The 17,085-nt window shown below is 38.8% G+C and overlaps 1 protein-coding gene across 1 annotated transcript in view; it reads left to right on the top strand.

Moving 5' to 3' along the window:
- The window catches only part of LOC136885077 (myc-associated zinc finger protein), a 49,265-nt gene that overhangs the window by 18,757 nt on the left and 13,423 nt on the right, over nt 1–17,085 (top strand). Inside the window, exon 4 of the mRNA XM_068230174.1 lies at nt 1,631–1,686. Within this exon, the coding sequence (XP_068086275.1) occupies nt 1,631–1,686 (56 nt within the window). The remainder of the gene's footprint in view (nt 1–1,630; nt 1,687–17,085) is intronic.

The raw sequence follows: 17,085 nt of genomic DNA, 5'->3' as shown, positions 1-17,085 counted from the left end.
AAATTGCTAACTATTTAAATAGAAATACATACACATTCATTTCTAAATGTTTGAATGTGATGTTCTTTCAGGAACGAAGCACGTCATTCAGGTGGGCGAGCTAGTAGCCGAGATGGTTGAGGTGCTGGATACGTCGGCCTCCTGTTGATAATTTACTGGCACATAATAGGAGTCCTGCGGGATTATTTTCCAGCACCTGGGCATCTTCGAAAACCTTAAAAATGTAATTAGTGGGACATAAAGCAAATAACATTCCTTTGAGAATTAGTTTCGGCAGACTAACAGTTATACATGAAATATAATGGTTCTTATCTTGGCTCGTACTGAAGTAACACACATCAGTAGTGCGTTTGAACTTCCCTTGTTACAAGCTGACCTCACATGTTTTTCGTCAATAAGAATGATAAAAACGAAAAAACCGTGAAGTTTATTCAAATTGGGAAGATTGAAAATGAACAATATTTTAGAGGCATATGAAATCAATTGATTGCAAACAAAATATTTTGTTTCAATCAAATTCACTATTTTATAACTGGTATTTAAAATATATTCTGCAATTTTTATAAATAAATAAATAAATAATCTTTTCCTCTTTCTCCATGTTTATCCTGCCCTAAGGCGGGGTCTGCTTTCTTGGCTTTGTTTCTCCACTTGGTACAATCATATGCCAGGTCGAGGTGTAGACCTACGATGTTCAATTCATAGTGAAGTGCGTCGAGCAATCTCTGCTTTGGTCTTCCTGATCCTCTTCCCGCAACTTCTGCAGTCAAACCTGTTCCTGCAACAGATGTACTGTCTGCTCCAAGAACGTGTCTGTACCATCGTAGCTGGCTTTCCCTCAATGGTGCATCGTTGGTGACATGATTGTGGACTGCCAGGCCTGATGTCCAACGAAACATTGTGGTTTCCATAATAACTAGTCAATGTCCTATTTCTTTTTTGCAGGGCAGCGGACTGCACCATGTTGTTCAACTGGACGTATGACAGTCCGATGTATTTTTATCTTTAACCACTCAGAAATGTTTTTGTCGCAGAGGGCACCAGTGATAGACCGCCACTTCAGCCACACACTACTCGTATACTTGGCTGTTTCACTACTCAGGGTCCCATTGTCAGTGATGCAGGATTACTAGACAATGACATTTTATGTCACTTTTGTTTGATTAACTGCCAATTTCAATGCAGCTAGACTGAATTGTCTTTCAGTATCAAGTTACATGAATTCTGTGACCAACTATAGTCTTATTTTGAAACTCCAATCCACAAGACTGTTACTCCAAATATGAACTTTTCAAATGTATATTTGTGTATTTAGCTTTGTATTCTGTAATCTTAACGTATGGGATTCAGCCCCTTTTGATTTTAGTAATACCATGTCATTCTAATAAGTTATGTTGAATACCCGAGGATGGCCAGAATAAACATCTGAAACTAGTGCCGTTCGATGATATAAACTGTTTATTGATCAGGGGGAAGAATAAATAAAAAAATGTGTAAAAAAAAAAATAAGTGTGTCCTTATTTCATGGACCTTCCTCTTTTGTGGCCATTTCCATTCTCTGGGCGGGGGGGCTAAGTGTGGCTGATAATTGTGTTAACTCATCTCTGTAATGTGTTTCTTTCTGTTCTAGGCAAAACGTGTGCAGAAAACTCCTCTTCACGTTGTCATTCTTAATAAAAATCATGGGTAAGTTGTCAAAAAGAAGTTAAAACGAATTCTCAAAAGCCAGCTTAGTACTGTAGCGCATTCATGTTTTAAGTTTTATTGTTCAAATGTTATTACTCTTAATCTCACGAGATACACTTTGTTCATTAAAACTGTTACCAGTCACAGGCAAGGGTTACATTAAAACATGGTTAACCCGGCGAGTTGGCCGTGCGGTTAGGAACACCCAGCTGTGAGCTTGCATCCGAGAGATAGTGGGCTTGAACCCCGCTGTCGGCAGCCCTGAAGATGGTTTTCCGTGGTTTCCCCATTTTCACACCAGGCAAATGCTGGGGCTGTACCTTAATTAAGGCCACGGCCACTTCCTTCCCATTCCTAGGCCTTTCCTATCCCATCGTCGCCATAAGATCCATCTGTGTCGGTGCAACATAAAGCAAATAGCAAAAAGGAAAAAAAAAACTTGGTTATATTTAAGATTACAATTAGTTCATTTGGAAAATGCAAATTCTCCGCTTACTCCGCTTGCACCAACAACTGGAATGTTAGCAGTTATATTCCTCACTCTTGCCCATTGCAAACGAGTACATCGAGAACAGGCATTTTGCTGCTACTTTCACTCTCCGTTGTCTGCAGTATGTATCTGTAATTATCGAAGGCTCTACTACCTGTCAGTATGCGATAAGCTCAAATTTTGTGCATTGAACTTATGACTTCTAGGCTATAAGGAGTTATAAATTGTACACTATTCTTTAACAAACTTATGAATGTATTTGAGTTATACTGGCTATTTGCGTTGGAAGGCAGTATTTCTAAATGTTAAGTCAATAAAAGGTGATCATGACTTTTAGGCCTACATACGAGGCATGTTTTTTAAGTAAGGTCCGTTTGAAAATAAGTATACAACGAAAGGTTATTTCAAAAAAGTAAATTCATTTTCAGAAAGTACATACTTAACTCTATTGTTTAACATAGTTGCCAAGTTTGTTCGAACCCTTATCATACCTCGTAACCAATTTTAAAATACCCTCTTCATAGAAACTTGCCACCTGCTCCGATAACCAAGAGTTCACTGCCGTTTTCACATCGTCGTCATCATTGTAATGGTTGCCACTGAGGTGGAGGAACAGATGGTAATCGCTCGGCGCAAGATCCGGACTGTAGGGTGGGTGGTCTAAAACTTCCCAGCCAAAACTCTCCAATAAATTGCGGCTCTGACCTGCAGTGTGAGGTCTTGCATTGTCATGGAGAAGGACAATTCCCTTTGTCAGCATGCCGCGTCTTTTGTTTTGAAACGCTCTGCGTAGCTTTCTCAGGGTTTTGCAGTATGCTTCTGCATTGATAGTGGTTCCTCGTTGCATGAAGTCGACCAACAAAACACCATACCTATCCCAAAACACCGACGCCATGATTTTGCTTTGGGACAGACTCTGTTTGGCGTTCACCTTTACAGGCGAGTGTGTGTGTCTCCATTCCATGCTCTGTTGCTTCGATTCGGGCGTGATATGCGAAACCCATGTTTCGTCTCCAGTTACGATCTGACTCAAGAAATAATACCAATATACATGGTCCGTTATTCGACATTATAAATCTTCCAGCTAACTCATTCCTGGTTGCCAGCGTTTCGTTCCCGTGTGCTAGGCTGGGCTTGTCAGTTGGTACCTAGCACACCTGGCAATACACTGGCCAGTGCATACCGTGGAGGACACTGCGTAGGCTAATTGTTGCCACCGGCAGTGCCAATGCACTATGAGAGACTTTGTCTCATTACCAAAATTAATGCCTGCTTGGCCATCAGATGATATAGATGTTGATTCCCATAGGAAATCTGAAATATTTGTTCTGAATGAGTAAATTTATAATACCAATTTGGGATTTCAGATTCCCTATGGGAATCAACATCTGTATCATCTGACTCGAGAAGCAGTCACCTTCTTCATCATAACGAGTCAAGAACTTCATCGCACACTCAAATCTTTGGTTTTTGTGGGCCTCTGTTAGGAGTTACGGGACCCAACGGGAGCACAGTTTCCTGACTTTAGGTGTTCAGAAACAATGTTGTAAAGCACTGATCTCTACACGTCAGGAAATTTGTTTGAGAGACCTATTATTGTGAAGTGCCTGTTCTCACGAATCTTCGCTTCAACTGAAGCCACCAAATCGTCTGTAATCAAAGAAGGGCGACCAGAGTGGTCCTCATCATGGACGTTGTCATGGCCATCTTTGAATTGTCGTACGCACTTACGCACTTTGCTTTCACTCATAAGAGTATCACCGTACACTTCGCAAATCTGTCAATGAATTTTTGCATCAGACAGGTTCCTTGCTGACATAAACCGTATCACTGACCGAACCTCACACGCAGAGGGCGAGTTGATAGTCAAACATTTTGAAAGCACAGAACAGAACCGTACAGGTTAGCTACGGAGCTGAAACTCAGCACAGTTGTTCCCGAGGCATGCTGGTACATGACACGTGCTCGTTGCGATATGTGGGCGAACTACTAGTGCCTACAACAAAACGGACCTTACTTAAAAAAGTAGATATAGTCTTTTTTAGTTACTCATATCACGTCATTTATTTCATCTCATTAATTCCTCTGATGAGGTTGACGTCAGGAAGGGCGTACGGTTGTAAAAAGCCGATACGAAGATTCGTCTTGCTTCATACTCGACCCCGTAGAGAAAAGGGATAAGGGTATCACATTATGATATTTTGCAATATTAATACAAAATAACTCAATGGCCAATCATTTGTCATTTGAGCAGTAGGCTTACCACACAGTACACCTGAGTAAACTCGATCACTTTTTTCTTTTGAATTACCGTATTTACTCATATTAGACCCCCCCCCCCCTGGCTTTTTGAGACGAAGGAATGAAAAAAGTCACAAACAAGATCCGCCAGCGTAATTCGTCGGAGAAGAACGATGATTCTGCTTTCAAGCAGTTACAAGCCTTATGCAGCTCTGATGACATCACACAAATTTGTGAATAGTTTCGTCCGTACGACCCACGAAATGAAAATACGCGTCGTAGTTAAGAAGTGTCCGCCTCCATAGCTTAGCCCTAGTGACATCACACAAATAGGTGAATAGTTTCGTGTCCGACTCGCACATAGCAAGCACGCATCAGGCCTGTATATATGTCTCTCTTTTGTAGTTAAGAATGTCCGCGAGCGTAATTAGCTGCCTTTCTCGGGAGCCCGAGTTCGATTCCCAGTACCGTATTGCCAGAGATTTACGAATGGCAGGAAGGTTTATTTGGGGGTAAAAATGGTACATGCAACTCCCTTCCTCTGGAGGCCCGTCTAAAAAAAGCTGCACCACCTTGGGATGAGGAAACGAGTTTACTTTGGTTCAGAAATAATCACGGTTGTTGCTAGGCCTATTAATATAGGCAGGCAAGATCATTAAAAAAGTGATCCTTTATCTTGTAACTCGGGCCAATATAGGGTTTGTGGGAGAGAAGTAGGTTTAAAAGTGTTAGAAATAATCCAGTCACAGTACTCGCCAACGTACCTGACAAAGAATAGTAGTATTGATTTTTTTTAATGTCCCCACTTACTTTCAACGATTTTCGGAGATTCCAGAAAACCATACTAGGGTATGCATTAATAAAAAATAGGAGACAACGAACGTACAAAATTAACCATTATGATAATAAAACACATTACCACCACACCTGTACATATCCATAAAAGCGGCAAACTTTCCTGTTATTTATTTTTATTCTTTCCGTCGTGAAACTTTTGGCACTATCCGGGAGATAGCATACCTAACCTAAGCAATGCGGTCTCTCTTATCTCATTTACAGCTGTTTAGATAAATCCTGATGTGATAAATGTAGAGAAACAAGCATGAAATATATTTAAAAATAAGGGTCTGACTTTCAACAGCTGCAGTTATCAAAAGAATGCTCCGAGTCACTATGTATCACATTCGGAAGTACAATTCGTAATATACCCTAGTCATCAGCTGGTGGTTTGGTACGCTTTCAACAACACGGCTTTATTCAGAAGTGGCTTCTGCTACACATACACCAGCTGGGAATATCAGGGACCATTTTCAGAAACCATTTAGGAATAGCTTCACACAGTTTGCACTCTATAGTCAGGAAGAAACTGTTTTTAAAAGGTTCAAAAAGCCGGGACCTCGAATGCTCTCGGTCTCAATTGCAGTGCATGGCTAACCAGACGGCAGTGAAGATGAAGTCACTTGGAATGACGACACACCGGTAGCAAGAACGTTTGCAGCGCAAGACAATTAAAATGAAAGCAGCGATCAGGTTTACTGTCTGGTAAGCCTTCTGCTCACCCGACAGACACGAATGACTGGCCATTGAGTTATTTTGTATCAATATTGCATAATGTGATAATACCAATATAAATGGTCCGTTATTGGACATTATAAATTTTCCAGCTAGCTCATTCTTGGTTGCCAGCGTTTCGCCCTCGTGTGCTAGAGTGGGCTCATCAGTTGGTACCTAGCACACCTACCAATACGCTGGCTAGTGCATACCGTGGAGGCCACTGTGTAGGCTAACTGGAGCCACCGCCAGTGCCAGTGCACTTAGAGACTTTGTCTCATCACTAAAAATTGATGCCTGCTTGGCCATCAGATGATATAGACGTTGATTCCCATAGGGAATCTGAAATATTTGTCCTGAATGAGCAAATTTATAATACCAATATAAATGGTCCGTTATTGGACATTATAAATTTTCCAGCTAGCTCATTCTTGGTTGCCAGCGTTTCGCCCTCGTGTGCTAGGGTGGGCTCATCAGTTGGTACCTAGCACACCTACCAATACGCTGGCTAGTGCATACCGTGGAGGCCACTGTGTAGGCTAACTGGAGCCACCGGCAGTGCCAATGCACTAAGAGACTTTGTCTCATCACTAAAAATTGATGCCTGCGATGTGATAATACGATACCCCTATCCCTTTTCTCTACGGGGTCGCGCATGAAGCGAGACGAATCTTCTTAGAGAGCTTTTACAACCGTATGCCCTTCCTGGCATCAACCTCATCAGTGGAATTAATGAGATGAAACAAAGACGTGATATGGGTAACAAAAAAAGACCATATTTACTTCATATGTAGGCCTAAAAGTAACAATCACCATTTATTGACTTAACATTTAGAAATACTGCCTTCCAACGCAAATGGCCAGTAGAAGTCAAATACATTGATTAGTTTGTTAAAGAATAGTGTAAAATGTTTACATATACAATTTATAGCTCTTTATGGTCTAGAAGTCGTGTTCACTGCACTGTTATCGCATATTGGACCCTCCTTTACTTATTTTGGCGTTGAAAGTGGGGAAAAAAAGGAGTCTAATACGAGAGTGAATACGGTATCATCCTGTACCACCAACTTTCCTGTCATCATAACACTGCTATCTCATCAGCCGTGCACTGCAATCGAGAGCATTCGAGGTCCCGTCTTTTTGAAACTTTTTAAAAATAGTTTCATTCCAGACTCTAGAGTCCAAATTGTGTGAAGCTATTCCCAAATAGCTTCTGGAGAGTTTGTGTATGTGTAGCAGAAGCCACTCCTTCCGAATAAAGCTGTGCAAAGCCGTGCTGTAGAAAGCGTGCGCAATCACCAGCTGATAACTCACGTATGTTAAGAGTTGTATTTCCTAATGTAATACATAGTGACTGGAAGCATTCTTAAGATAACTGCAGCTGTTGAAAGCGAGACCCTTATTTTTAAGTATATTTCATGCTTGTTCTCTGTAGTTATCACATCAGGATTTACCTAAACAGCTGTAAATGAGATAAGAGAGACAGCATTGTTTATTTTAGGTATGCTATCTCCCGGATAGTGCCAAAAGTTTTCCCAACGGAAAGAATAAAAATAACAGGAAAGTTTGCTGCTTTTATGGATATCTACAGGTGTGGTGGTCATGCGTTTTATTATCGTATTGTTTAATTTTGTCCGTTCGTTGTCTGCATTTTTTAAATTAATGCATACCCCACCTATGTTTTGTTTTGCGTCTCCGAAATTCGTTAAAAGTGGGGACATGAAATTATTATTATTATTATTATTATTATTATTATTATTATTATTATTATTATTATTATTATTATTATTATTATTATCTAGAGGACTTCTTAGAGGAAGTGGAGAGACAGATAGAAGATAAGGAAGTACTATTGATGGGAGATCTAAATGCACAAGTTGGAATGGAAAGACAAGGAAAGGAAGATGTTGTAGGGCCCTTTGGATATGGAAATGTAAATCCAGAAGGAGAGTTGTTGGTGGATTTTTGCATGAGGAATCAAATGATTGTTGGAAACACCTGGTTTAGGAAGAAGAACAGTCAGAAGATTACAAGGTATGGCTGGGGAGACAGACGAACAAAGACCATGATTGATTATATAATCGTAGAGAAAGAACACCGGAAGAACCTTGTAGATGTAACAGCCATGCCTGAAGAAGCCTTTGGTGGAGATCATAGAGTTGTGATAGGAAAATTGAAAGTTGGAAAGATTGAAAAACCCCAATTAAGAAGAGAGAAAAGAATTAAAGTATGGAAGTTGAAGGAGAAAAGCGTACAAGAAGAATTTCAAAGGGAAATAATACCCTTGGTACCCAGGACAGAGGTGGGGAATGTTGAAGAGGAATGGAAAAGATTTAAGGAAGCACTAGTTGGATGTGCAGAAAAGGTGTGTGGTAGAACATCAGGAAATGTGAAAGACAAAGAAACACACTGGTGGAATGATAGGGTAAAGATTAAAGTGAAGGAAAAGAAAATGGCATGGAAGGCATGGAAAACATTTAAGACTGAAGAAAGTAGAAGAAAATATGTGGAGGCAAAGAATTTGGCCAAGAAAGTAGTGGAGGAAGAAAAGAGGAAAAGCTGGGCCTTATTCACACAGAAATTGAGAGATGATACGCAGGGCAGCAAGAAATTACTGTATGGTATCTTAAGAAACAAAAAGAGAGATCAAGTAAACACCAGATTTGTGAAGGATGAAGGTGGCATAATTTTAACAAAGCCAGAAGAAATAAGAAATAGATGGAGAGAGTATTTTCAGAAGCTGCTGAACATAAGAACGGATGACAGTCATTCAATGGACGACCAGGAAAGACAATTAGTTGACGAAGAAATGGATAAAGAAATTACAATGAATGAAATTGAAATGGCAGTAAGAAAGATGAAGAATGGAAAAACTGCTGGAATAGATGAAATTTCAGTGGAGATGATAAAGGCAGCTGGAGCTGTAGGCCTGCAGTGGACATATCGGGTTCTCAGGAATGTCTGGGAGAATAAGGAGGTCCCTGAGGATTGGCAAAAAGGAATAATCATCCCAATTTTCAAGAAAGGTGATAAGAAAGTTTTGAAGAACTACAGGGGAATTACTCTAATATCCCATGTTGCTAAGATAATGGAAAGAATACTGGAAAGTAGAATAAGGTTGAGGCTTGAGAAGCAGATACAGGAAAATCAGTTTGGTTTCAGAAGTGGAAGATCAACAATAGAGCCCATTTTCATTATGAGACAACTAATGGAAAAGCATTGGGAGTACGGGAAGGATATGGTGATGACATTCATTGATATTGAAAAGGCATATGACAGTGTCCCTAGGACGAAAGTTTGGGACAGTCTGGTGCAAAAAGGAACTGGACAGGGATTAATAAAAATGATCATGGCATTGTATAAGGAATGTTGTAGTTGCGTGCAAACACAAGTTGGCAGGACAAGTTGGTTCAAAATAACTAGTGGGCTGAGACAGGGAAGTGTTCTATCACCAATCCTGTTTACAATAGTAATGGATGACATCATGAGAACAGCAAAAGCAGCATATGGAGGAAGAGAAATGAACATGATGTTATTTGCAGATGATATTGTGATTTGGGGAGAAGACGACAGGAAGGTTCAAGAACAGTTGAATGTGGTGAATGGGAAGATTGAAGAATGTGGATTGAAAATAAGTGTAGAAAAGAGTAAAACTCTTGTTATGACGAGAGGGGAGAAAGAAGGGAAAGGTCAGATTAGACTTGCAGACAAGCCCCTGGAAGTAGTGGAAACGTTTAAATACCTGGGGAGTGAATTAATGGAGAATGCTCGACTGGATGCTGAGATTAGTAAAAGGATTCAAGCTGGAAGTTGTTTCTATCATAGTGTAAGAAATATGTTATGGGACAAAGATGTGCCAATGGAAGCAAAGGATACTATGTACAAGATGTATTACGTACCCATAACAACTTACGGAGCAGAAACTTGGACAATGACAAAGAAGGATGAGAGTCGAATACAGGCAGCCGAAATGAAATTCTTGAGGAGTATGATACAGAAGAGTAGACGAGACAAAATAAGGAATGAGAAAATCCGGGAAGAAATTGGAGTGGAAAAAATGAATGATAGAATAGAGAAGAGCCGACTAAGATGGTTTGGGCGCATAAAGCGAATGAGCGACGAAAGAATGCCAAAAGAGGTGATGGAAATGCAAATCCAAGGAAGGAGAGGCCGTGGACGACCTCGATTGAGATGGAAGGATACCATCCAACGCAGCATTATAGAAAGAAACCTGGACTGGGACACAGTGTTGGAGGAGGAGTGGTGGAAAGACTGAAGAAAGTGGAGAGGAACCATATTTGCCCCTACCCGGCTACAGCTGGATAAAGGGAAATGATGATGATGATGATGATGATTATTATTATTATTATTATTATTATTATTATTATTATTATTATTAGTATTTGTTAGGTACATTGGCAAGTAAAACAATTGTTATGACTGGATTGTTTTTATCATGTTTTAAACGAAAACCACCTATATTGGCCTGACTTTCAAGATATTAAACAATCACTTTGTTAATGATCTCGCCTGCTATATAAATATCAATAATTGTGAATATTCCTCAACTAAAGTAATCTCATTTCGTCATCCAGAGGAATTGTGGCCCATGCTTGCTGCACTGCATGGCTCAGTTGTTCCAGCGTTGATTCTTATCACTGGTCATTGATTTTTGTACAGATTTTAGATCATTCTTTCACGGTATTTGATTCCAATCCCCTTCTGAATCTCAAATAGCTTGGTCCAATCAACGTTATCAAATGCCTTTTAAAGATCTAGAAATGCCATGCATGTGGGCTTGTTCTTCTTAATTTGATCCTCTAAGATCAGACGTAAAGTCAGGATTGCTTCTTCTGAGCCAAATTGATCTTCTCCCAACTCAGTTTCAACTTTTCTTTCCATTCTCCCAGTTGGACATCCTCTTAAAAACAATAATCACCACCAGTTTTCTGTTTGCTGCCTCGTGCTGATTTTTTTCATTTGCATGGAGAACATTTTTCAAAGCCATCATTTTTAACTTCATATTGGAGTTGATAGTCTTAAATTCTCTACAAATATTGGGTCTTTATTAATTCAAATACAAATGAAAACATGTAACGAAGAGCTGGTATTCTTATAGTAACGTGAGTGAAAGTAGCAGCAGTAATGAGTAGGGCTCGTGTGCACTTCTTGGCGAGAGTGGTCGCGTACTGGTAGTGGGGCCAGCAGTTGGTGGGGGTGATCAGGATTTTCTCGGGCACAGTCGAGAAGGAGAATTCCAAATTCTTCGTCACACAAGAGTTTTATTCAGGGTTTCTTTTAGTCCTTTTTTTAAACTGCTGTTATTGATTTCCATGTATAAAATAAAGTTTATTGAAGGCAGTGAAGTTGAAACTTCTGTTTCCAAAGCAAAGAAACTGAAAAATGGCTTCTACATTGACAACTGTGCTACTAGAATTGAACAATCGAAGGACGGTAAATTCAGGGAAATGGGGTGGACAATGGAGCGGTGATGACAGTGTAGGAAGCATGACATGAAGTATGGAAGTTGCTAGTGTTAAACTGTAGACGTATTGTAAAGAAATAAATAGAATTAAGTAATTTAATTTTTTTTTTCTTTTTCGTTTAGGCCATTAGATACCATGTTAGGTAACAGTTACATGTTTCTGGAAGCCTTCTTCACAGCCCAAAACTTTAGCGTCCTTTCTCTGGCAGCCTGTCTTCTTTCTTCCGTCCACCCAAGGTTAAGTTTTGGTTCGTCATGGAATCCCTGGAATTTGTCGATCTCTGACCTAAACATTGTTTGGTTTGAGATGTCTTCTGAATTTAGTCCCACCTGTTTGAGATCCTTTCTCACCTCTCTGAACCATTTGTCTGACACTTTAGGTCTGGTGTCTAGTATTGTGAAAATCCTTTTCATTAGTCTTTTCTCATCCATTCTAAATAAATGCCCATAGAATTTAGGTCTCTGTTTTCTCATGGACTCAGCCTTTCATTGTCGCATTTTTATCCATACTATGTGACACCTTTATAATTTAAGAAATATGTATTTTAACACACATCATTCATGTACATATAGTAATGTTAAGATTTAATTATTATATTAGTTAATTTAGACGATTATTTAAACTAGAACATTTGTAATGACTATGTTTTTACCCATATCATGTGACATTCCTATTGTGATGTTTTAATTGTATGTTGTGATTGTCAGCTAAAGATGACCTTCACAAGGTCGAAACCAGCACTGTAGAACAATAATATATAAATATATGTATTGATTAGGTGGAAGATTCAAAACTTCATATTTGTGAATATAATCAATACGGAAATGAAACTTCTAGACCTGTACTCACCGTCCACAATCTTTGGACCCATTATTTTGCAAAGGATCTTTCGAATTTCTCAGCTTCTCTCAGTCTTGCTTTCCCTGTCATTTGGAGGCATTCACTAGCGTACAGACATTCTGTTTAAATCACTATTGTATTGCCTTAGTTTAGCTCCTTTGGAGATGGTTTTCTTCTTGTATATAGGATATGTCCTATGAAAAGCCGCAGTCATCTTCTCCTGTCTTATGTTGTTTGCTTCTCTTTCATTATTTTTCAGTTGCACTGTTTCACCCAAGTACTTAAAGCTATCAACTCTTTCTATTTTACCGTGTTCTGTCTTCAGGTACCGAGGGGCTGTTTTGATGTTTATTTATTTAGTTTTCTTGAAAGAAATCTCTAGTCCTGCTTTTTCTGCTTGTAGTTTTAGTACATTCGGCTGTTCTATTGCTGTGTCAGTATTCTTAGATAGCAGCGCAACGTCATCAGCAAAGGCAAGGCAATTGATCATGACACCACTTTTTGACCCTCCAATGTATACTTGCTTAAGTAATCCTTTTCTGTCCAGTTCTTTTTCCCATTCCCAGATAATAATCTCCAACACACAGTTGAAAAGAATTGGTGACAGTCCATCACCCTGCCTGACTCCTGTTTTAATTTTGAACTGCTTGGAGATCTCTCCCATAAACTTAACTTTTGAATGTGTCCCAGTTAAAGTCTGCTAATTGCCGTTGTTTTGGTGTTGATTCCAAATTCCATCTATATATTGAATAGCACTTCCCTGTCGACTGAATTATATGCCTTCTTGAAGTCTATAAAAACCACTACCAGATCCTTTGAGAGATGATTCTCTAGTAAACGTATCAGACTCCAGATTTGATCAACGCATGATCTTCCCTTCCTAAATCCCGCTTGATACTCGCCTAGTTGGTGATCCACTTGTTCCACAAGTCTCTTCTGTAGTGCTTTAGAAAGTGTCTTATATGTTACAGGTGTGATGGAAATGCCACGGTAGTTGTTAGGGTCTGCTATATCACCTTTTTTTGTGTAGAGGATGAATGATAGCATTTTTTTCAGTCTTCAGGGATAACCTCCATTTCCCAGACCTTTTCCATTTCTTGCCTTAAAATTGTGATTGCGATTTCTCCACCACTTTTCAGCATCTCTGCTGGGACGGAGTCTTCCCCTACAGCTTTGTTGTTCTTTAAGTCTGTAATTATTTCACGGAGTTCTTTTTCATCAGGGGGTATTGCGTTTTCATTCCGTTGCTTTGGATCCTCTTTTGGCCATTCATTTTTAGGTTTTTCAACGTTCAAAAATTTCTCAAAATATGTAGCTAATATCTCACAATTTTTGTTCTTATTCACAGCCAATTTTCCATCTTCCCTTCGAAATCCCATGGTAGATCATTGATGTGCATTTATTGCTCTTTAAAGGTCCTGTAAAAGGTTCTAATATTGTTCTTCTTAAATTCCATGTCAATACTTCGGATTTCTTCAGATACTTGATTCCTTTTGGCTTGCCAGAGGGTCTTTGGTGTCTGTTTGCGTACCTCTTTGTATGTCTCAAATTTATCTTCTGTTTTATCTGTGTACGATGCTTTATAGGCTGCAGCTCTCCTTCAATTGCTACATCAGTCTGTGGTCCACCATTGGTGTCTGAGAGTTTGTCGCACTGGTGCAACATCCTTAGCTATATTTGCCATATTTTCTCAAATATCCTCGCAAGTCTCCATTTTCTTCTCCCGCATACGTCTTTGAAAGTCGTTTCTGTTTCCTTTAAGTTTTTCGTGGTTTACTTTTGTTGACACATTCGGAGAGCGTCTCTTCTTGTTTAACGGTAACGGCTTGAATTTTATGCGGGTCAAGAAGTGATCAGAGTCAAGATTAGCTCCTTTCCATACTACCACATTCATAATTTCTTTAGTGTTTCTCCTCGAAATTGCAACATTGTTCAGTTGAAATTCATCTAGGTCTATCCGTGGAGCGCACCAAGTTTTCTTTTTCCTTGGGAGTCTTCTGAAGTACGTGGACATTAATTTAAGATCAAAAGTCTCACATAAGTTAATAAGTCTCTTCCCATTCGTATTTGTTCTGGTGTGAGCTGGATAATCACCTACTGTTTTTTTCAAACTTACGTTCTTTCCCCACCTGCACGTTGAAATCGCCCATCAAAATTTTGGCACGATTGCTTGGCGTCTTTAGCAATTCATTCTCCAATTAATCCCAGAATATTTTCTGTTGTCTTCGTTAATAAAAATGGAATGAAGAAGGTAATTAGAATAGTCGCTAGTTAAATCTGATTCCTTTGCATAGACATGAGTCACTTGAAAAAAATCACATCTAGTAGTTGACTAATGAGCAGTAACACATGACACTGTATCCAGTTCCTTTAAACATTGGTTAAGCTGAAAACAGGTGTCCTCGAATTTCTACTGGGAGTTCAACAAAGTCATAGATGGAGAAAGTAAGATGCAATGAGCATGAATTGAAGTCCCTTATGTTGGAAGAGCAGTGACTGGTCAGCTTAGCCGCTCGAGGTCTGGTAATCGTCTGCCCATTGCCACATTTTTACTGATTGACTGATAGCAATATGATATCTTGTATGATTTTATTTAATTAATGTTTTAACTTCCATCAATACGATTGTAGTGTTTTTACTCTTAGCTATATCGAACATTGTCAGAAGTTTTCACACTAGTTTTAAGGCTACTGATTGTCTCTAATGTAAAGTTCAGATCTTAGGGAACCATATACTTTAAGATCACTAGATTTGGGCCCTGACCAAACTTTAGGCTAAGGTTTATTTTGGCTGAGGATGCTTACGGTGAAACACGTCACAACTTATAACACCAGTCGTAATGTTTGTATCCTAAATATAAGGACTGATAAGTATTGGAAAGGTGGTGTATATTATAGTTCTTGTTAATGATTATAAAGCAAATTGAAAAAAAAAAAAAAAAAAACTGAAGTTTACTATGCTTTATCCAATGTCACTTCGAATTGTGACAATGATTGAGTTATACAGTGACAGTAGATAAGTGTTTCATTTGTTACTTTCTTACTTAACACAGTATTTTTCCAGAAATGAACGTAAAGGTTCATAACACAGCTTCACAAGGATTGGTTGTTAATCTTAGATTTGGCGTGTTGTTGATCTGATGTGTACTGTTGTCTTAGAATGTTTAAAGTTGAAATATTTTCTCATATTACTATCTTTTGTATTGCCTGAAATCTAGGGTTTTAATAAAAATCTTCGACTACACTTCTCCTAAATAAAATTCTGGAACTTTACGCAAAGAGATTTACTGGCACCTGCTAAGACCCAACTAGGCCTATCATGTGATTTAAAGTCCCCCTATTGGTCAATCTCTGTGTGGTGAGGACGTGCTGGGAAGAAAGGACAGTATTTCCATATTTTGAAGGTATGAAAAATTCTTCCTTAAGGGACGTGCAGTACTCTTTAAATTACGATTGAGGAAGTTAAGAATTAAAATAATCTGAGACTTCAAATATGTATGCAGAAATATGTGAATACCTTCAAAATATGAATTTGTACGGTATCTGACAAGAAAGGGGCTGTGAAATATATCAGTCAGGAGTGTAGAATTCCTCAGTGGTTGCTGAAAGGATAGATTCAAAAGTGGCCTGTTTGAGGGAGGGGTTATGTCTGTCACCAGATTTATGAATGGGTATTTCCAACCATCAGGAAAAGATCCAGAGTTAAAGAGAGAGAGGGAAGGCGAAGAAGAACTTCATCGGGCAATCTTGTTATAACTGCTAATGAGTGATATCATGCTTTTAGAGATGAAAAGATAAGTTCGGAATTGGTTAGAATTTTGGAGAAGGTTGAGGGAAGTGGTGCGACTTCATTTCGTATGGAATCACTACATAATTTCGTTCATGTTGTCTGGAATTATGGGAGTTGTATTTCTCCATGAAGATGTGAGGGTCCAAAATCATTTAAGGTTCGTTCATAAATTTCCTGTCATCCCTGCTATAATCATGTTTGAGATGTTGTTTTGAGGTTCATATTCTGGAGAATTAATTTAGTACGGGAAGTGATTTGACTCGGGTTTAGCAAAAGGGACGTGAATGTCATACAAAGTACTCGCGGACCAGTTGCTGATGATAAAGCAAAGTGCAACCTGTCGACCAGCTGAGAGGGAAGGCCTATTGCAGACTTCACACTGAAAGTAGTAGTAGATTATTTCCGTGGTTGCCCATTTTCATACCAGACAAATGCTGGAGCTGTACCTTAGTTGAGGCCACGATCACTTTTTTCCCACTCCTAGCCTCTTCCTGTCACATCATCGCCATAAGACCTATCTGTATCCATGCAGCTTGTGAAAAAAAAGTATATTTTTTAGCTGTTTTGTTGTGGGTCAGGCCACTATTCTGACAAATTAAATAGTCTATTAAAAATATGATCAAGAATGTAGTAAGAGATCATTGTTAATAAACTTAACCATGATAGGTTAATATTGTGTTTAGTCCGTATTGACTGGTCTGAATGTACAATATAACTATTTATAATAGTTTATTTAAATCCGCCTTGATCAATACACTCATTAAATGAAAGAAACATTATTTATTAAACCATACATGTTTCGGGAAATCTCAACCATTCCCTTCATCAGTGGTTAGATCAAAGAATAACATAATATCTTCTTCTTCTTCTTCTTGAAAGGTGTGGTTGGACTCATGTGTTATCGTCCAGTCACGAAAACATTAATTACTTAACACTGACACATGTATCACTCGTATTGTACTTTAAAAAGTAATTGATAGAAAAAAAAAGGAAAAAAAAAAA

The sequence above is a fragment of the Anabrus simplex genome, chromosome 13, assembly GCF_040414725.1.
Source record: "Anabrus simplex isolate iqAnaSimp1 chromosome 13, ASM4041472v1, whole genome shotgun sequence".
NCBI lineage: Eukaryota > Metazoa > Arthropoda > Insecta > Orthoptera > Tettigoniidae > Anabrus > Anabrus simplex.
The sequence above is the reverse complement of the archived record's forward strand: the minus strand, read 5'-3'. Positions and strand labels throughout refer to the sequence as shown.